The sequence below is a fragment of the Apodemus sylvaticus genome, chromosome 5, assembly GCF_947179515.1.
Source record: "Apodemus sylvaticus chromosome 5, mApoSyl1.1, whole genome shotgun sequence".
In the NCBI taxonomy this organism is placed as follows: domain Eukaryota; kingdom Metazoa; phylum Chordata; class Mammalia; order Rodentia; family Muridae; genus Apodemus; species Apodemus sylvaticus.
Genome location: NC_067476.1, coordinates 149,027,253 through 149,049,400, shown reverse-complemented (window position 1 = coordinate 149,049,400; position 22,148 = coordinate 149,027,253). Strand labels below are relative to the sequence as shown.

Here is a 22,148-nt window from a genome sequence, read left to right as displayed (position 1 = left end):
TCAGACCCATGGGAGCCTGTTGGATTTGAGCCCAGAGAAGCACATGTTGCTGTTGCAGTTGCCTTGGTAACTGGGAGGACAGGCAGAACAGGGCTTCCCAGTCTTGTAGGGTGCCTCTCCGATCCAGTTGCCCCTAAAAGAGGACAGACCCAGGGAAACAGGGTTAGGAAACAGAAGAGTTTAGAGCAAATAGCCTTCACAGATTTCTGTGTTTCAGCCCCGAGGGTGGGCTAGATATGGGACCTTGAGCATGGCACCTCTGTAAGCCCTGGTTTCTTTCTCTAAACCCAGCAGAAGATCTCTCCTCCGTAGGGATGATGCAAAGAAGAGCAAAAAACGCAGCCCGTGCATGTGTGCAGCGTGGCAAATAGTGACATCATGTAAGGTTTGGTATTCTCTTGTTCCCTAAGACTCCCTGGAGATTGGTGCACTGAACTTAGAATCACCCTCTCGAAAGATCACCACCTATTTTTTTTTTAATTGTTTGTTTATTTTATGCAAGTACACTGTAGCTGTCTTCAGACAGTACCAGAAGAGGGAGTCAGATCTCTTTATGGATGCTTGTGAGCCACCATGTAGTTGCTGGGATTTGAACTCATGACCTCTAGAAGGGCAGTCAGTGCTCTTACTTGCTGAGCCATCTCTCCAGCCCAGACCACCCCCTTTTAGGAGCGGGAATAGGGACTCATTGTCTAATGGTTACAAAGTTTCCTATCGGCTGGTGATAAAGGAAAAGGTTTAAAACGGATGGGGATGAGTGTGGCTCAGGTGATAGAGATCTCGCCTAGCATACACAGGGCCCTGGGTTCAGTTCCCAGCACCACATATAACAGGTGTGGAGGTACATGCTTATAATTCTAGCACTTGGAGGTGGGAGCAGGGGGACCTAGAGATAGAAAGATGGCCCAAAGGGTCAAGGCCTTTGCTGCTCAGCCAGATGATCTGAGTTCAATCCCCAGGACCCACAAGATGGAAGGAGGGAACCAACTCCAAGAAGTTTTCTTCTGATCCCCACATGTGGGGTATGCATAACACCCCTACAAATGAAAAAAATGACTGTAATGTACATAAATAAATAAAGCACTAATGATTACATAGAATTAAGATAACAGTTGTCACTGAGTCTTTGCTTAAAAGGCTCAAGGGTATCTTTTATGTTATATTTTACTACAATGTTAAGGTTTTGTTATTTATTTATTTAGTGCATGCATGCATCTCTGTGACACAAAAGCAGCTGTAGAGAAGAGATAAAGGAATCATATCCCTGTGTTTCACTTGAAAAATTTTAAAATTTTATTTATAGAATGGACCACAAGCCATGTTTGGCCAAGGACCACCATCCTCAGATTCCTGCCTTACAGATCCCATCACCAGCTGAGAGCTCTAGCTAGAGGGCTGGTGGTGCATCTCTGGAATCCTAGGACTCAGGACACCGAGGCTGAGGCTGAAGCTGAGGCTGAGGCTGGAGGATTTATGAGTTTGAGGCCAGCTTGGGCTATTAGGTAAGTTCCAAGATAGCATAGACCATGCAAAGAGACCCTGTTTCAAAAACACAAAACAATGAAACAAAACAAAAATTTTAAATTAATATTAATATTTAAATTAATTTTATTTAAATATTCATTTAGAATAATTTAAAAATAAATTAAAAATAAAAATAATATGCATTTTATGCATTTAAAATAACTTAAAATTTTTTTTAAAGATTTCCCTCTCTTAAAGTATTGGGTTGGCATTTTGTGTTGCTTGTTTTATTTTTGTTTTTGAGACAGGGTGTCATGACTGGGCCTCACTGTGTAGCCCAGGTGACCATTACCTCCTGACCCCCGTGGCGTCTACCTTCCCTGTGCTGGGATTACGCCATACACAAATGAGGTCTGGCCTAGCAAGTGATCAGGAAAATCTGTACTTCCGATTTTACAACAGGTTTCATTAATTTATTCATTTATCTGGCAAGCTCTTCAGGATGTCCATGGATATCAAGATTAATGGCAGATACTATATATAAACTGTACTTTTTAAAAGAACTCTTGGGAGCTAGGCATGAGGGAAACACCTATAGCCCCAATGATCAGAAGGCTGAGGCAGGGGGACCAGAAGTTCAGTGATACTCTTTGAGGATTTGAGGCTAGCCTGGGCTACAAGAGAGCCTGGTGTTTTGTTTTGTTCTTTTAAAGTACTTTAAAAGTGCCCTTAAACCTTTAGGAAAGTTGGGAGTGGAGAGGCCTTTTGATAGAATCAGAGCAGTTCCCTGGGTTTTTTGTTTGTTTATTTAACCATTTGAGGGACAAGTTCTGCTTACAAAAAAAAAGTACATTACAGCTAAACTGGGTTGCTGAACTTCCTAATCTCAGCATTGGGGAAACTGAGGCAGAATCTACTCTGCAAGTTTGAGGCCACTCTTAGCTAAGCATGGAGTTCCAGGCCCGCCTGGGATACAGAATGAGACCTGTCTCAGGATACCAAAACAGGTTCCTTTTTCCTCTCTTTGAGATGTAAATCTGTAATGTTCACAAGCCTGAACTGTGATGCTGGAGGGAAATGTTCACTGCCATCTCCCTGTAGTTCCGAGAGATTCTGTAAACATGGCTCCTGACCTACTGACCTACTGAGTCTGAGATAGAGCTGAGCATGCCCTTCCACTCAACCGGCCCTCCTGCAGGGGGCAGGTGTTCTTAGTGGTCTGTTTCTTGGGACAATCTCAGGGGGCTGGTGCTGCACCCGTGAGAGGTTTGCATATGCCTGGTGATGCTGGCATCGCTGTGAAAGGCTAGCTTTATGGTAAAGTATTAGCACAGACATTTTAGGGGACAGATGGGCCAATTCAGGTCCTCCCATCCCTGCCTTTTGGTTTTCTCTTTTTTCTCTCTCTTTGCTCTCTCTGTCTCTCTGTCTCTGTCTCTGTCTCCCTCCCTCCCTCCCCCCACCAGGTTCAGAAGAAGGATTACTGATTATTGGCTAAGGCTGTGGCTAAATAGAAGAATACTTGCCTAGCTTGTGCAAGACCCCTGTGACTACCAACCAACCAACCAACCAACCAACCAACTAACCAGCCAGCCAGCCAACCAACCAACCAACTAACCAGCCAGCCAGCCAGCCAACCAACCAACCAACCAACCAACCAACCAAACAAACAAACAAACAAACAGCAGCCTTGTCAGGTGATTCTCTTAAATATCCAAAACCACTATAGCATTGACTAGAAGGAACCCTAGGACAGTACTTACTTAATGGCATAGTTGCAGACCAGGTACACAGCCTGCTGCCAGGTGTTTCCCCACACATTGATGCTGCTACAGGTGTGAAGAGCGCAGCCCAGCCGACTGGAAGATGCCCATACCATCTGCAGAAGCACAGAGACAGGACGGCTGAGACTTGATGGAGCCCTGCGCAGCGTGGTTACTGGACCCCATTCCAGTTGAGTATATTATGTGAAGTCTTGGGGCCAGAGACAGGAGGACTGTGGAAGAGACCACGCCTATAACCTAATGGGGTGGGGGATGGCTTGAGACATTTACTCAGTGATGGAATGTCTCTCAAAACTAACATTTTACTGAAACCCACAGTAAGGACTATGTTTCACACAAATACACAGTGAACTATGAGCACACAACACTGCTACAATGAAGTTAAACACAAGCCTTTGAATCACACTCCATTTGAATCAGTGTTGCCTGCTGTGAGATTTTTGACTAAGTCTCTAATCCTCTCTGTACTTCTGTGCTTCATTAGGAAGATGGAGGCTATAATGCCCTGTGATTTTTCTGGTTGTTGTTTTTTGAGACAGTGCCTTACTGTCTTGTCTTGATAGCCTGGAATATGAGACAAGGCTAAATCCGAACTCACAGAGCTCTGCCTGCCTCTGCCTCCCAAGTGCAGGGCCTAGAGACATGAACCACCACACCCAGCTACTTTTTTTTTAAGATAGTTGGAATGAGCTGACATGTAGCTCAGTCATAGAACAAACCAGTAGGAGTCTTGGGAAACAAAAAATACCCCAAAATATTTCAAACAAAACGGTGTCAGGGTATGATTCTGTAACGAGTTCCAGGCTCCCAAGAGCCCCTGTTTCAAATATAGTTCATCTCAATGCATTGTCTTCACAACTTTCCAGGAACATACACCTTATGTAAGGAAAGCACACATGGGGAATGGTGGGAGTGCCTGCAGTCCCAGAACTCAGGAGGCCGAAACCGGAAGATGGAGAGTTAGGGACCAGCTTAGGACAGGCAGTGACCCTGTCTACAAAAAGAAACAAAAGAAAGCCCATGAGGCCAGAATGAAAGTTCCCATCCTGCCTTCCCCCATTATTCTGTGTCTGTTTGGTAGCACTCTCAGCTGACAGGAGGGTACCTGGGTATAGTGGGAGCAGACAGGACCACTGCAGAGCCAAGGGCAGTGTGGGGTGCAATCCTTTGGAGCTGGGAATGAGTAATGGCGCTTTTCCTCAGACCAAGACTTCACGAGATCTACCACAGAACGGTACCTAGGGAGGCCATGAGTATGGAAGAAGGTGAGAGAGAATGGAAAAGTCACTCTGTCACCAACTCATTTGGTGAGTCACTTCATTTCTCCATCATGTTCCCCGTCTGTAAAATGCTAGAGTGTAGACCGTCACACCTACCTCATGGTTCTGTTCTGAAGAGCTGTGGAGAACCCACCTGTCCCTAGCACATAGTAAGTGCTCAATAAAGCTGTGCAAAGAATCAGGTTGTGGTGGCATCTCAGACAGAGTTTGTAAATTCAGGGAAGGAGAGGCATGCTGGATCATCAGACCAACCCAGGAAGCTCTCTGCAGGCTAAAGTACCTGAGGCGGTCTGAGGACTTTCTCCATCAGCTAGAGCTGACAACATCCACAGCCTGAAGAGATCAGGCCATCTCCCAAGCATCTCCCAGGCCATCTCTGTCTCTCTCTGGGACAGAGTTTAGAGGCAGTCTATCACTGTAGCTTGAGGGTGTGCTGAACTAAATCACATGACATGAAATGTCCTGCCCAGTTCCCTCAAACTTACACAAGTATGATGTTCCTTTTGTTCCTGGGATTGCTCTGGGGGTGTTTCTTGAATCATTTCTCTAAAGAATCTCTCTGGCCTCTCCTCACCATCCCTCTCAATGGCATCTGACTAACTTTCACTGGCCTTGATCTCATGGAGATTGGCCTGCCTCTGCCTCTGCCTCTCCTCTGCCTTCCAAGTGCTGGGATTAAAGGTGTTACCACTACAGCCAGCTCTCCCTAGCTCTCTTATTCTCACATTTTTAAAAAGACCATATTTTGGAACTGGAGAGGTGTCTCAGATCTTCCAGAAGATCCAAGTTCAGGGCACAAAAAACGCATGTGGCATACACATATACACATAGATGTAAAATGCTTTTTAAAAAAGATTTTGTTTTTATTTTAAACTTGTGTGCATGTGTATGTATGTGTGTGCATGTGTGTGTGTGTCTGTATGTGTATGTCTGTGCACACCAGTGCAGTGTCCAAGAATGTCAAAAAACACAGGGAACTGTGAGCTGCCTGATTTGGGTTCATCATAAAAGCAGTACTCACCCTTGACCACTGACTTAACCACTCTCTGAAGAAGTTGCGTTCTCAGAAGGGAATTATATGTCAGCCTTCCCTTCCCAGACTGCCCATTGGTGTTCTCTCTTATTCTCCATCCCTGTTTTAGCAGATAGGCATAAAGCCAAAACAGCAGTAAGCGGACCAGGGAACACTCACACCGGCAGTATGTGACAGCGCCTTTGTTCTTCAACTGTGCTTTCTCTGTGAGTTCCAAAAGGGCCAGCTGTCAGGCAATTGGAGTGAGACAGGAAGAAGTTCATAGCAGGAAAAGAGGTTTTGTGTGAGGCAGGTGGATGCCATGGTTGTTAAGATCAGCCCTGCAGGGCTCTGAGAAACCATGTCTCCCAGGGCCCAGCACTGCCTCCAACCAGCTGGTGACATGCCAAGGTGGAGACGTGCCCAATGGTATGAGGAGTTCAGTCAGGACCAACCTTAACCCCAGCTCGGGTTATAGCAAACTGGTAGGATAGGGAAGGTCATGTTTTCCTAATGTCCCTAATTTGTTGAATAAAAATGTGCCATGTGGACATCTCTTAAATGTTTCTGTGTATGGTTCTGTGGGCACGTGCAGATGCCTGTGTTCCCGTGGGGCACGTGTGTCCATTTGGAGAACAGAAGCCAACCCCAGGTATCATTTCTTAGATGAACACATCTACCTTGTGTTCTGAGACAGGGTCTCTCACTGGCCTAAAATTCAAAGATTAGGCATGGCTGCCTAGCCAATGATCCCCAGGGGTCCTCCTGCCTCTATTTCCCCCGGAGTCAGGATTGCAGAAAGGCAACATTGTGCTCCGCTTACTTACATGGGTTATGAGAATTGAACACAGATCCTCGAGATTGCAAGACAAACAAACACTTTAGCAGCTGAGCTTCTTCTCGGCCCATGTAAATGTCTTTGAAAGTTTACTAGCGTATGAAACACTCCTGTCTAGAAATAGCCTAGGTCAACAGGGACCCCCCGAGTTTTGGAATATAGGTGTAACTTCTCAGGTCACACACACACCAGAACTCAGGCGCCCACATTCTGACTCAGAAGCTGGAATGTTGACAAAGGCCAGGCTAGCATTTCAGTTTCATTGTTATTCCTGGGCCCGATGTACTCACCTCGCCACTCTGTCCTAGCTCCACTCCCCCAAACCCTCATCACCTCACTGTGCATGTGAGTCTTCAAATCCAGCCTCACTCTCTGAAGTAGCAAGTGCTCTCCTATGTCTAGCCCGTATCACCTGTGTCTCCTAACTAGAATGGGCTTCCATATGTGCAGAGCGTGTCTGCCTGGTTAATCACAGTATCCACCACTGTGCCTAGTAGGGCACCTCTGCCCGGGCCAGAGTAGGTACTCAGTGTACATTTAGCCATTGACTAAATGAAGAAAGGACAGAGGTTCACTCACCGGCCGGAATGGATAGAGAGGTTCTGACCCACATACTTCATCAGCTGGGAGGGTCCGTGGGCCCAGATGCACTGAGTGGCCCAGGCTTCAGCGGACCTGGCCAGCTGCTCATCCCAAACCTGATGAAGATAAGACCATGAATTTGTCCCAGGGTATATATATATAACCACCATGACCCTAGTCAGGTGCAGAGATGCCCATTTACCTGGCACTGTACTTTCTTGATCACCTGAGACCAATATACCCACTTAGAGATCAGAAAACAGAGGCTCAGACAGACTCCCAGGTCAAGCACAAATCCTCAGCTGAGCCCAGGGCTGTCTGTGCTCAGGTCACTGGCTTTGAGTTCCGCATCCTTTCTTTCTCACTAGACCTCAGACTGAAAGCCCTAAGCTCAGTTTGGAACCTCGGAACATTTATTTAATCAATTTATTTAATTAATTTATCAGTTGTCTCTCCAAGTGACTGAGCCTTGGATGAAGAGGAACCATTGAGTTTACGCTCCCAGTTTTTTTATTTAAAAACTCAAGACGTTTTTCCTTTGAAGTATGGAAACTTGCAAAGAACTAAGCTTAAAAATAAAAGCAGAAGGTGGTGGTGCATACCTTTAATCCTAGCATTCCGGAGGCAGAGACAGGTAGATCTCTGTGCATTGAGGCCAGTCTGGTCTACAAGACTGCAAAGCAGAGAGACACTGTCTCGAAAACAAGATATCAAAAGAAGGCAAAGTGGACCAACTTACATCTTTCATCATTCCTGGACTGTCCTCCAAGCCCCCTGTCTCTGTCTCCAGCAGTCTCCAACCTGAAATGCTTTCTGTATACCCAGCTACGTAGACACACAAACAGCCATGTACTCTGTTTTACACTCGAGTCCTTCCACTTGACAAGGCAGGTCACCCTAGTGAATATTCCACATTGACGCCTTTTAAATCCCATCTTTACCCTACTTCATAGTTATATAAGTTTCCAGTGTGGAAATTTTTTATAACTGGTAAAAAAAAAAAAAAATCTCTGTAAAAAATACTAACTCCCAGGGCTGGAAAGGTGGTTTATAGGGGAAGAACACATGCGTTCTTTCAGAGGAGCTAGGTTTGGCTCCAGCGCCCATATAACAACTCACAACTGCCTATAATTCCAGTTCTAGAGGTTGATATTCCTTTTTGTTTTGTTTACATGAGAGAGAAGCAAGACAGGAAAACTTATGGAGACTTGGGAAGAGAGGAGAGTCCCGGGCTGGAGAGATGGCTCAGCGGTTAAGAGCACTGACTGCTCTTCCAAAGGTCCTGAGTTCAAAACCACATGGTGGCTCACAATCATCTGTAATGAGATCTGACACCCTTCTTCTGGGGTGTCTGAAGACAGCTACAGTGTACTTACATATAATAAATAAATAAATCGAGAGAGAGAGAGAGAGAGAGAGAGAGAGAGAGAGAGAGAGAGAGAGAGGAGAGCCCTTCCCTTGGGACCTGGTTAAAGTCTCCTACCAGCTGAGACTTAAGGACTCTAACCCAGCTAACAACATTTCCCTCTGCTGACAATATGTTGTCTCAAAACAAAAAGGGCTGGCAAGAGATGGTTCAGTGTTTAGGAGGACTGAAGGCTGTTCCTCCAGAGGACCCAGGTTCAGTTCCTAGCTCCCACCTGGAGGTTCAGTTCCAGGGGACCCGAGGCCACCGCCTTGACGCCCTGAATACCAGGCACCCACGTGATGCACAGTCATACATGCAAGCAAAACCTTCACACACATAAAAATACATCGATAAAATATTAACAAAACCCCCAAACCCAGTTTCCTCCTAACGCTGACTCCCTGGAATTCTCTGTTAGTATTTGTTCACTCAGCAAATATTGAACAATATTCCTTGGCACCGAGGACTCGGTCTAGCAAGGAAATGAGCTGTCAAACAAACATGACGCACCACAAGCCCAGGGCATGTGGGAATGTGGAAAGCGACCAGACCTTCTTGGCACTTGGAAGGCCTCAGGACCTCACCCCACCACCACCACCCACCCCACCACCCACCCCTGCTGCACTGGTGACCTTCCCCTGTGTCCCTGGAGGATGGAGAACACAGCTCCATCCCTGTGTTCTATACCACATGCAATAAGTAAACACCTGTTGGGGCTAGTGCCACCAATATTGCTGGTGCTCAATTAAATGTGTCATTTGTTTGGGAACTGGGGGGCCTCCTGTGTGTCAGTTTCAACGTTAATAAATGAATGAATGAGTAAGTCAGCAAACAAGTAGATGACGCCTGCCACCCCAACCCCCAGCTCCCTGCTATCCGGCTCCTGTCTGGCCCCTTCACAGTTACCCCCTGACAGGTGATATCAGGGCTCTGTATCTTGTTGTGGACTTTAGTTTCTCTTACCTATCCCCGTCCCCCAAACAGTAGGGCTTTTGAGGGTATAAACCTTGTTCTCTGAAGTACCCAGAAGGCTTAGCGCTGTATATGGCACCAAGCAGGAAGCAGAACATAAGAGAAGCCGGAGAGGAGCCCCATTTCCAGTTGTTAGGCAGTGGCAGTCTATCAGCTATCTCTCTCCCTTTAGATGTCTCTGCGTGCCGGCAGCCTGTCTCTCCAGGCTTTGGGGACAATGGTCCTGGGGAGGAGATGAGCTAGGAGGCTCTTCCTCTGCCATGCTGAGGCTTCTGGGAGACTGAGCTGAGGAGAGACACTAGGACTAATTCTTTGAAAAAGACATTCCAGCCCAAGATACCCTGGTGCCTGCCTGTCCTCCACAGAGGCTGGCACTGAATGGTCTGGGTGTGTCAAGCAACCCCCTCTGCTGAGAGTCACTCCTGTCTCTACCCCCTGCAAATCCCCAGTGTGGAGCAAAATTCTTGGACGGCATATTGTGTTATTGGAAACTCCTGCCTTAGTAGCAGGCAGACCTGGCTTGCAATCCAGGCTGGGCGGCGACCTTAGGCAAACCTGTCCTCTGACTCTCAATCCCTTCATTTGGAAAACAGATAAAATACAGTATTGAAGGAAGAGGGTTATGTGAAAAGCCCCCAAGGTCTTCTACAGATAGTATTCCCCTCTCCCCATGCCCTACCCCAGCCCCATTCATGAGAACTTATGCAAGAACCTTACTTTCTGCATCTGTAAAATGGGCCACTCATTTTCACTATTTACTTGGGCCAGACAGACAGGCAGATGGTCTAGCTCTTCAAAGCCAGCCACTCTAGGCTGCACTGAACAATCTGGTCTTGGCTGGAAGGTGCACAGGGAAAGCTTGGGACTCACCATATACTCCATGTTGGCAGCGGGTGGGTTTACACTGGCCCGGATGTGGTTGTGATAATCCAGCAAGGCACTCATGTCCTGGGCAGAGATGTGGCGCTTCCGGCGGTGCCGGGGCACCCCCAGGCCAGGCAGGGGCCACACAGCTATGTTCTTGGGTCGGCCCTGGACCAGTGTGGTGTTGGGCATCCTTAAGGTACCCACTGTGTGACCCATCCAAAGCAGAAGGCCTGCAAGGCCCACGATGCTGGACACGAGAGGCATAGATGTCTGGGATGGTGAACCTGCCTGGTGCAGTTAGAGCTGCTGCCTAGAAGAGGTGGATATGAGAAGGCCAAACCCTGAGAACTCTCCTAGAACACTGCTCCTTGGGAACTTGGCAGAGATCCTCTGACCCAGCTCTCGTCCTGACACTCAATTCTCCCTCCTTGCTCTCTGGACTCAGCGGGTTAGGTGATGAGAAATGCCCAGACAGTGGCTAATTCAGACTGGGCTCTGGAGTGGGAAGGTGCCACCACCTCAAAGCCAGGACTGTTTCGCATCTGCCCAAGAGACAGACAACCATCCCCTCTGGCCAAGCGCCCTCTTTACCAATCCCATAGTGTTGGGCTCGGTAGAAGCCCGCAGAAGCAGGACAGGCCCTTTTCTGAGTGCAGCGGCCTCGGGATGGACAGGGTGACATGGGAAGGTCAGATGGTGGAAGGTGACAGAGGCAGAGAGGACATCAGAGGTCAGTGAAAAGGGCAAGGAGAGGCAAACAAAAGGAGATGGAGAAGGGGGATGGGAAAGAAACAGGAAGGAGGAAGAGCAGAGAGTTATGATGAAAAGAAAATAGAAATAGAGGCAAAGAGAAATAGAATCCAGGAGAGGGGAGGGGAGAGGAGAGGGGAAGGGAGGGGAGAGGAGAGGAGAGGAAAAGACAGGGGAGGGGAGGGGAGGGGAGGGGAGAGGAGAGGAGAGGAGAGGAGGGGAGAGGAGAGGAGAGGAGAGGCCAGGAAAAGCTAGGGGAAACCAGGCATCAGGTTGTTTGGGGGCACATACCCAGAACAGGTGACCCCAGGAGCTGGCAGGAGGTGGTGGAGAAGTCAGGGGACCTCTGCAAATACTCTGGTAGTGCAGCCACTTTAACAGTTCTCGGGGAGTGATGGACTCTGACGTCCCAGCCAGCAGCCCCCTCCTTCTCCAGCCAGCACATTGAGAGAGTGAGGCTCCGCCTGCCTCTTCTGTGGGCTTTCCTCTCCCGCTCTCCCCTTCTGGTCCCTTTGCCATCTGGAATGTGCAGGGTGATGTGGCTGAGCTGCCAGCTGGGTGGAGATAGAGTAATGGGGTAGGGGTCCTGGAAGGAGAGGCCCATGCCCAGGGAGATCCCAGACCCAGGAGAAACCTCTACCTGCCAGACCCTGAGAGAGTTCTGATTTCTCCCTAGGAAGCCCTTAGCCTCCCAGTGGGCAGATACGATGGTGGTCCAGATATGAGCATCTAATACGTGCCACACCCTGGAATGACAGCTTTACACACACAAGCTCAGCCAACATTCAGAGGCAGGCGCCACAACCGATCTCTGTACCATTCTGTAAAGGAAGACTCTGAAGCCCCCCAGAGGTGAAGGAAAAAGGGCATATTCAATAGAGCATGGGTTCCAACCCAGGTCTATTCCCCAGAGCCCTGTTAGCATGAGCAAATGATGTTCTGTTCTGTAGCCAAACAAAATACAGATGTCTGGGGTGAGCCCCACTTTAATAGCATGGTGTGTGTATTTGGCAAAGCGCTCCGGACCCCTTCATTCGTCTCACTGCTAAGCGTTCATGAGCAGTTGATTTGCTGAACTGTTTTATCCTTCCTGGTACAAATGAGAGAGTAGATACACCTGTCTCATCGCTGGCCTCATCAAATGGTTGTGAGAGCCAATGAGTCACTGTTTGTGGAGCTACAACGGCAGCTGGCAGGTGGCGTGTTTTCTGTGGGTGTGCTCATACATGCTCTTACTTAACTGTCTACACCTGTGTGTCATGTGTGTGCCAGTCCAGTTGCACATACATAGGCATACAGGCTTCTGTGCCATAGCATGTACATCCAGGTGTCTGCATGAGCATACATGTAACCATACCTACATGTATGGATGTGAATTGATCCCCACTGGTCTCTGAGTGGCTGGAGTCATAGATTTGGCTTTCATTTTCCTCCTCTTGGGTTGCTCATATTCTGAACAAACAACCAGCATTCCTTCCGTATGAGGAGAGTCACACTTACAAAATGTGTGTAAGAGGAAAATGGATGAACCCCACACCAGGCTGGGCTGGAGAGCTGGCTCATTGGTTAAGAGTGCTTGTTATCATTAAGGACCTGGGTTCGATTCCCAGCACCCACATGGAGGCTCACCACCTCTTAGGGACCCAGGCACACATGTGATATGCAGACATACATACAGACAAGCCCACACACAAACATAAAATAATAAGAATCTAAAAAAGAAGTGGGGTTTGGCTTGGTTTGGTTTGGTTTGTTGGGAAGTGGCGAGGTTGTGTCCCTGCCCAGCTGGTGGTACAGGAATGAATGCTTGGGCTGGCCCGCTCAACCAGGGTCTTTCTCCAGACACTTGAAATCCTAGCTCCAGGCCACCACTCAGACTGCTCCTCCACAGCCCAGACAACACGGCTGCCAAAGCACACACTCTCCTGCTGCAGCAATGTCTTTAGCCACAGCGGTCCCCAGCTTGGTTAAATGACCCACTGGAAACTAAAGGAGACTGTGGGCGGCTGGGACCCCTGACCTTAGCAAGGCCTTCCCACCATAGGGCAAGAAAGCAGACACAAACAGCCCTAGCTCTTGGGGACAGAGGACTGCCAAGTTATGTCCAAACCCCGCTGGCTGCCCAACCTTGACCGCTCCCACGGGAGGTGCCCAAGCCTTGCTTTAGAGGTTAGCACCAATGGTTCCAGGATACAGGGCACGTGTGAGGCAGAGATGCATCTATTGTACAAATAGGCCTTCTTTGCGCTAGACAAGGCTGATCTGTTTCCATGAGGCAGGTTTTCAGAAGAAAAATTAGCCAGGGTAAAGTAGGAAATAATTAGGGGTGGCTGACCTTAGGAGCTTTTGATTATTATCTTTCAATGGCTTCTGAGTTCAGTTACTGCCAGCGTCTTGCCTTCTCAGGGCTTGGGCAAGGGAAGGGAAGTTCTTCCAGAGACTGGTCTTTGAGGCTATATAGTTGGGTGAGTCACAGGGCAGGCTGAATCTAGACGGCCTGGGTTGCTGGTCCAGCCCCATGGATTACTATCTGTGTGACCACCAGCAAGCTCCTCAATCATTCTGTGCCTCCGTTTCTTCATCTATAAAGTGGAACAATAGGACTGGAGAGAGGGCTCAGTGGTTCAGAGTGCTCATTGTTCTTTCAGAGGACGAGTCTGGTTCTCAGCATGGACAGTGAGTGGCTCACAACTGCCCCAGGGAGATCTCTTGGCTTCTCTGAGCTTTGCATGCATGTGAGAATACACACACACACACACACAATAGAGACACACACAATACACAGACACACACACAGACTCTCTCTCTCTCACACACACACACACAAAGTGGAAGCAGGCTTTGAATTCAAGGCAATCCTGGGCTACAGAGTGAATACCCCGTCAGCTAGGGCTACAGAGTGTAACAGTATTTTTTATTCTCCTCTAATAATTGTTGTCTCCAAGGCTTGCTGCCTCCTTCTGCTGTCCTCGGCCTAGTCCTGGAAGCTCCCTGCCTCTGTACAATCTTATCTAGGCCTAGAATGTTTTCAGTCTCCGGGACTCACTGTTCACCCTTTCTTGTTCTTTCTGATCTCTGACTGGCTCAACTCAGCTCTTCTGGATCAAACACCTCTCCAAGCTGACTGGTTTAATCCGGCTTCTCTCTCTTTGCCTCTTCTGAACTGCTCTGCTTGACCTCAAGCTAACCTCAGCGATCTGTTCTAAGCTTCTGGCGTCTTCCCGTTCTCTGGCTCGTTCCGTCTTCCCTCGTGTCTAGCTTGTTCTCTTTTCAGTCTGTCTCTGTAAACCTTTCCCAGTAAAGCTGCTTCTTCTATCTCCTCTGTTTTCTGGTGCTCTCTTAAGTAGCCACAAATGCTCTTAACCTCTCAGCCATCTCCCTGGCTTCCACAGCTTTGAGATTTTTATTCTTTGACAACTTCATATGCACATATTATACATTCCGGTCATTTCACTCCCATCACCCTCTCTTATCTCCATTTCTTCCAACTGAACCCCTTCTCTCAACAAGCTCCCCCTATTTTTTAAACTATTTTCTGTTTGTTTTTAAAGATTTATTTATTATTATATGTAAGTACACTGTAGCTGTCTTCAGATGCACCAGAAGAGGCCATCAGATCTCATTAGGGATGGTTGGGAGCCACCATGTGGGTGTTGGGATTTGAACTCAGGACCTCTGGAAGAGCATTCCGTGCTCTTAACTGCTGAGCCACCTCTGCAGCCCTTGTTTGTTTGTTTTATGTGTAATTTTGTCTGTGGGTCTGTCTGTCCTCCATTTGGACCAGAAGAGGGCATGGAAATGCCTTGGACTCTGAGTTATAGATGGTTGTGAGCCACCATGTGGGTGTAGGAAATTGAACCCAGTTATTCTGTGTGCTGCCTAGTTCTATGTCGACCTGTTACAAGTTAGAATCATTGGAGAGAGAACATCTGAGGACTTCTCTCCTTAAGATCAGGCTGTAGGCAAGGCTGCAGGGCATTTTCATAAGTAGTGATTGATGTGGAACATCCTAGCCCATTGTGGGTGATGCCACCCTAGGCTGGTGGTCCTGGGTTCTTTAAGAAAGCAGGCTGAGCAAGCCATGAGGAGCAAGTCAGTCAGCAGCACCCCTCCATGGATTCTGCATCAGCTCCTGCCTCCAGGTTCCCGCCGCATTTGTGGTCTGGTCCTAACTTTCTCTGATAATGAAGAGTGTGATATGGAAGTGAAAGCCAAATAAACCCTTCCCTTTCCAGGTTGCTCTTGGTCATGGTGTTTCATCACCACGTGTTTTGTTGTTTTGTCACACAGTTTAATTAAGGTTATAAATACTATAGGTTTTTTTTTTTTTACATGGATAGGACAATACACTACATCTCGGGCATGGTGGTGCATACCTGTAATCTTGGTATTCTGTAGGGAGAGGCAGAGGGCTCAAGAATTCAAGGCCAGCATCAATTACAGTAAACTCTAAGGCCAGCCTGGGCTCCATGGGACCCTGTTTGAGAAAACAACAACAAAAAAGACACACTACAGACTAGAGATATGTCCAAAAGCAACAAAGCTATAAAGAGAAGAACACCAAAATATAATGTCAATTCTAGAAGACATTCCAAAAGTTTTGGGGTGGAATATTGAAGGGGCTTCGACATTTGGCTAGAATTAGTGGTTACAAAGCAGCTTAGCTCCCAATAACACTTCAGGCTACATGCTCCACAATTGATTTAATATCTTTTATATTTATTTATTTTGTGTGTGTCCCAGTCCCCATGTAGGTCCCAGGGATGAACTTGGGCTGTTGGGGTGGATGGAAGATACCGGGTAGATAGAAACATCTTAGCTAGTCCCCACAGTTAGATTGCATGCTTTGGAGACCGTCTCAAGTAACTTAGGCTGCCTGTAAACTTAATATGTGGCTAAACACGTCCTTGGACTTCTAATCTTTCTGCTTCTAGATCTGAGCCACCTCTCCAGGCATGCTCAGTGCCCAGATGGAACCCAGGGCTCTGTGCATGGCGTGCTAGGTAAGCACTCTGCCAACGAGCCATTGGGCTACATCCCCAGTCCATAGTTAACTTTTTGTGTTTGTGTTATTTTATAATTTAGAAAGTTGAACAATAACAATGACAGCCACATTTCCCACCTGTTACTGCCTTCGCCATGTACAGGAATTTTAATCTTCTTTTAACAGTTGAAAACATAGCTTCAAAGACAGAGGCAACCGCCTGAAGCACATAGCAAATACATCTGGACACCAAGATTTGACCTGAAGCCAGGCCTGTGTCCACGGAACAGCAGAATGGAGAGGTTACTGGTGACCGTCCCTGACCTAGGGAGGGGGGCTGGAGAGGCTCACGGTCGCTCAGAGTAGCTGGTGATTTTGCAAATAAATATACATAAATAAAATACCTCTGGGCCCCACAGCCTCACCCTGTGGCCTCTCTTTGCACCTGGGGGGGAGCACAGCCTTCTCAGAGGACCTCTCATAGAATCACAATGGTCTAGTGCTGTGATTCTCAGACTTCCTATTGCTGCAACAGCTCCTCATTTGTGGTGACCCCTGACCATTAAATAATTTTCATTGCTACTTCATAACCATAATTTTGTTACTGTTATGGATTGTAATGGAGATGGATTTTTTTTTCTTTTGAGATACAGGTTCTTCAAAGGGGTCTTGATCCACTGTTGAGAAGGGCTGGTCTACCATTTCAGCCTCTAGAGCTCCATACGACCCACAGTGAGTCCTAGGCCCTCTTTAGGACTCTTTCCTCACCTGGGAAATGGGAACAAGAAATAGGTGCTTCCTAGCTGGACCTACTGGCGAAAGTCTTGTAACCCTAGCTACTCTGGAGAGCCAGGCAGGGAGCCAGTATGCTCAAAGTTAGCCTTGATCTTGGTAAAATCCTGTCTCAAAAAAGGGAAATGAGGGGCCTGTGAGATGGCTAGGTGGGTAAAGGGGCTTGCCACCAAGCTGAATAACCTGGGTTTGAACCTTGTCCCTGGGACCTACATAATAGAAGGAGAAAACTAACTCCTGCAAGTTGTCTTCTGACCTAGCTTCCCTATACACACACACACACACACACACCACACACACACACACAACACAACACACACACAACACACACACACAACACACACACACACAGAGTAAATAAGTAAATGTAATGTGTGTATGTGTGTGTGTTTTAATGAAAATAGGACTGAGGATATAGGTCAGTGGTAGAACACTTGTCTAGCACGTGAGAGGCCCTAGGTTCAGAACTGGGAAAAGAAAAGGGTTCTTTCTTATTCACTGTAGAAATCCAGTGAGAAAGACACTGGTTAACAGGAAGCAGGGGATGTTCAGTGTGAGAAAGAACTGAAAGGAATGCTCAAATGAATCCCCTGCCATCCCATGACTGATGTCCAGGATGGCACAGCTGATTGGGGGTTACAGAGGTGAGAGCTTTGGGGGTGCAGAGAGGCAGGAGGGAATGGCAAGCTATTTTTAATCTATTAGATAGCTAAATACATAGGATGTGATCTTTTATTTTGAAAAAAAATGTGGTGGGATAATTTGACATAAATATATAAAATATAGTGATCAAATCAGAGTAATTAGCATCTCTATGTTCTTGTTTATTAATTCCTTGTCTTGAGTGCTGTCCTACTTATGTGTGTCTGTGTGTCTGTGTGTGTCTGTGTATCTGTGTGTTTTGTATGTGTGTCTCTGTGTTTCTGTGTGTGTTTTTTGTGCATGTGTTTTTTTGTGTGTATGTCTGTGTGTCTGTGTGTGGTGTATGTGTGTATATGTGGGGTGTGTGTGTGTGTGTGTAGTCAGGGATTCACAATGGTTTTCTTTCTTGATCTCATTCCATCTTTTTTGTTTGTTTGTTTGTTTTTGAGACAGTGTCTTACTATGTAGCCCTGGCTATGCTGAAACTCACTATGTAGATGAGGCTGGCCTCGAACTCACAAAGATCTCCTGCCTCTGATTCCCTAGTGCGGGGGTAAGAAAGTGAGCTACCCTGCCTGTCTTGACCTTTTCATTTGAGATAAGGTCTCTCATTGAATCTGGAACTTAACATTCAGCTAGACTAGTTGGCCAGGAAGTCCCAGGAATTCTCCTGCCTCTGCATCTCCAGTGTCAGGGTTATAGGCAAGCACAGCCGTGCCCAGCTTTCTTCATGGGCGCTGGGAGTCCCACCTCAGGTCTTCATGCTTGGGGCAGGCAGACACTGGCTGTACCACGCATCTACATGTGTCTACCCTGCATTCCTTTCATGTAGTTTGTCTGTTTACAGTGCTGAAGAGTGGACCTGGAGCCTCACGCACACTAGGGAAATGGTTGACCTCTGACCTATATCCTCAGTCCTCTGCTAGCTCTTCATACGACAACGACTGTATGTAATTCATGTCATGATCTGGGTAGCAATTGTGCCTGCAAATGCACGTAAAAGATTCACATAGTCGTATGTAAGACTGGGTTAAATTGTTATCCCTCAATACAACTTTGAGAACAGGATAGGGCTTTGAAAATCTGTTTAAAAGAATCCTCTCTTGCATTGGCAAGAAGGCTCAGTGGTCGAAGGCGCTTCCTACAAGCCTGACTACCTGAGGTCAGTCCTCCAAACCTGTGAAGGAGAGAAGTGACTCCAGCAAGTTGTCCCCTGACCTCCACATGCAGACCGCATGTGCACATGTCTGTGCCCCTACCTTCAGTAAATAATGTAAAAGAATAATAAAGTGTTTTGCCCATAAGAATAGAATTAAAAATCCTAAGGAAATCCCAGGTTCATACACTAGAGCTGAAGATGACTCAGTAGTTAAGAGTATTTACTGCTCAGAATTTGGTTACAAGCATCTGCATGGGGCAGCTCACTGCCACTGTAACTCTACCTCTAGGAGAACACACACACACACACACACACACACACACACACACACGCGCGCGCGCGCGCGCGCGAGTCCCTACAAAATATATTTTTAAAGAGAGATGGTAGTGCAAACCTTCAGTCCTAGCACTTAGAAATCAAAAGCAAGAAGATCTCTGTGAGTTTAATGCTAGCCTAGTTCCAATGGGAGCTGCAGGTTGCCAGTTCTCCAGGGCTACTGAGTGAGAGCGTGTGGGCATGGGGAGACATTCTTATTCTCTTAGCATACACTTCCTAACCACATATAAATAAATACCTTCCCCAGCACACCGCCCAGAAAAACTTCAAAATCCTTCATTAATCTTAAGGAGCCGTGCTCAGCTGGGGAGAGTCGGGACTCAGGCAGGGAGAACCACCTCAACTGGGTTCCACTGAGACACTCCAAAAGGCCAGGCTAGGGAGGTGCTTTGGGATACTGAGACCGATAGGGAGCCGAAGAGTCCATAAGCCAGTCTGCGGAGTTCAGGTGGAGACCTCTGTGCTTTGCCCTAGATCACAACAAAGCGCCAGACTGAACCACGCAGGGAAGGCGCTTTGCACGCTACTCAACCACAAAGGGTCTGATTTTTCCACAAGCCCCAGAACCTTCCAGAGAAAGGCCCGGAGATGTTCCTATTTAAGAACAGCTCTGCTGAGAGACAGACAGTGGGCATTAGCCTGGTGTTTGCAGAGGCTAAGTCAGGGAGCTGCTCGCTCTGCTCTGGGATAGCAGAGAAGGAAGCGGGATAGCAGAGCAGAGCGAAGAGGCCGGCTAGAGCCCCGCCATGGGTGTGGGAGACTGGTGGCTGTCAGGGCGAGGTGGCCATCAGCCCAGAGCCCCAGGGATGCTATGCCAAGGCCCTGCAGTCCCGGGTCAAGGCCATGCCCTCGGGGCTGGCGGCCGCAGGACTAGGAAATTCTCGCCCTGGTCTGGGACAGCTGCATCCTTCAGGCCAGGTGTGGCCGCGGAATGTGCTGTGTCGCCAGCCCAAGCAGCTGGAGCGGAAAAGCCCAGGCGTCAGCGCCCCCTGCCCGGCCACCAAGCCGCACATTCCTGCAAGGCCCACAGCCACCGCCCAGCTGGACCCTAAGAATTCAACAGTGCTGGGTGGGTGGGGTATGAGGGGGACAGGAACCGTGGGACTCTCCGGGCATAGCTGAGCCACAGATCATCTGTTAAATGGGGGTGATTACACTGCCTTCTCTATCTTGCCAGTGCCTCTAAACACCCCCAAAGACCACCATTATTTCGGAGGTGACCATCTAGTGAACCCTTACTAGATACTTGGCCCCGAACAAAATTAGATTTCACGTACTTATCCAAGTGACACAGTAGACAAAATATGATTCTGGATTCTCAGCAAGGAAACAGATTGACTTGCCAGAGGTAGGACAGGGAATGAACACAAGCTAGACTTGAACTCATATCTGTGTTTTAACCCAATGCAATATGTGATGTCCAAACACTGTTAGCTGTCACTTTGGTAAGCTTTGCCTGTGAGGCATACAGATTCTACTTTGAATCCCAGTTCTTCTAGCTGACTGTGTGACTTTGGCTGTTTCTTAGCCTGTCTGTGCCTCCATATTTGCATCTGTAGAAAGGAACATAACAGTTCCTGCCTCGGAGAAGGGATTTCCTTATGGGAAAGAGAACAATCTAGAACAACTTAACACCAAGCCCAGTCCCTGGCATAGGCCTAGAACCCAGGGATTCTATTCTACCTATAGCTTCCTATTTTGTTATGGTTGTTATTGCTTGCTTATGTGTGTGTGTGTGTTAAGATTTATTTATTTTTATATATGTGTGTGTACACTGTAGTTGTCTTCAGACATACCAGAAGAGGGCATCAGATCCCATGACAGATGGTTGTGAGCCACCATGTGGTTGCTGGAACTTGAACTCAGGACCTCTGGGAGAGCAGTCAGTACTCTTAACCACTGAGCCATCTCTCCAGCCCTTATATATATGTTTTAATGGATCCTGGTGAAATACAATAGCAGATAAGACTTCTGAGATTTTGGTGTGGCGTTTAATGAGTAGTTTTTCAAATACATCTATGTGGCGATTCTACTCCAACCCACCCCGGGTGAAGAAACGATGTCTAAACCCATCTCTAACCCCATGCCTCCTCTTCTTACTCTGCAGGGAGCCACCATCCTGGTGTGAAGCTAATCTGCTTTTCTCATCTTACCAACCTCTTCCAGGCCAGGCCGGTTACCTCCTCCTAGGCCTGGGCCCTTGGCTGCCTGAATGACTGTCTGAGGTCTGTAGGAGGCCTCTCTCCAGGAGGTTGGGGGTTGGGAGGCAGTCAAAGCTGCCTGGGGGTAGTGAGGACCCCACGCAATACCGCTCCTCTTCTCCCTGCAGCCTGCTGATGAGCAAAGATGAGTCTTCCACTTAGCGCCAGCCCTGTGGTCCCCAACCCTAAATCTGTGTGTGTTGGAGACACAGACAGAACTTGTAGCTTTCTAGCTAGGATGGCAGGAGATCTGCCCTCTGGCAGACACCGGCTTTACTCAGCAGCCATGCTCCAGGCTGTGGCTGGCTGTTTCCTTGGGTCAGAAAGAGCCATGCCCAGGGGTAACTAATGGAGGAGAGTTTGCAAAAGGAGTTTGGAAGGAAGGATTTGGTGCTAGGAGCAAGGAGTTCTCAGGAGCTGTGGACAAGGGGAGTCTCCCCCTGGGAGAGCACACCTGGCTGTCTCTCTCTTGCTCCCACTCTGAATGAAGTGCTTCATAGGCACCAGCCAACAAAAGGGAACCACTGGGCACTCTTCTGGGAATGGCCGTTTCCCCGCTGCTCCTCTGGCTGACCGCCGGCCAGGCCCTTCCTTCTCTTCCAGGGCCTAAGCTGTCCTCGCCAAACCCAACGTCTCATCTCAGCATTTTCCAGACTCTAGGGACCACAGAGCAGCTTCCATAGCCATCACTAATGGTGGGAACTCCTCGAGATGAAAGACATAATTATTCCATAGCTGTTATTTGGGGGTATTTATTTTCTATCCATAAAGAACCTATTTAAAGTTTGAAAATAATTTCCCTTTGCTCACTGCATTAGTAATGATTCTTTTAAATGATTTATCTATCTATCTATCTATCTATCTATCTATCTATCTATCAGTCATCTATAGGGGTATTTTGTCTGCATGTATACCTGTATACCATATGCATGCCTGATGTGCATAAGGTCAGAAGAGGGCATTGGATCCCCTGGACTGGAGTTACAGAGAGTTCTGAGCTGCCATGTAGCTGCAGGGAATTGATCCTGTGATCAATTCCTCTGAAAGAGCAGCTGGTTCTCTAAACTGCTGAGCAAG

The 22,148-nt window shown here is 47.7% G+C and overlaps 1 protein-coding gene across 1 annotated transcript; it reads right to left on the bottom strand.

Annotated features, from left to right (window-relative positions):
- Window positions 1–10,471, bottom strand: R3hdml (R3H domain containing like). The gene is made up of 5 exons (XM_052181555.1): window positions 10,211–10,471; window positions 6,958–7,076; window positions 4,354–4,486; window positions 3,228–3,343; window positions 1–133 (listed from the first exon to the last, which is right to left on the bottom strand). Exons 1-5 carry the CDS (start codon window positions 10,469–10,471, stop codon window positions 1–3), a joined length of 762 nt encoding a protein of 253 aa, XP_052037515.1.
- Between the last annotated feature and the right edge of the window lie 11,677 nt (window positions 10,472–22,148).

What these genes read in the sequence shown, in the direction of transcription:
- R3hdml (XM_052181555.1), bottom strand. Translation starts at nt 10,471, where the DNA reads ATGCCTCTCGTGTCCAGCATCGTGGGCCTTGCAGGCCTTCTGCTTTGG. An exon ending in CTCTCTATCCATTCCGGCCG is followed by an intron (nt 4,487 to 6,957) that starts GTGAGTGAACCT and finishes TGGCCTCCCTAG; the next exon opens with GTACCGTTCTGTGGTAGATC. An exon ending in GTCTGCAACTATGCCATTAA is followed by an intron (nt 134 to 3,227) that starts GTAAGTACTGTC and finishes GTCCTCTTTTAG; the next exon opens with GGGCAACTGGATCGGAGAGG.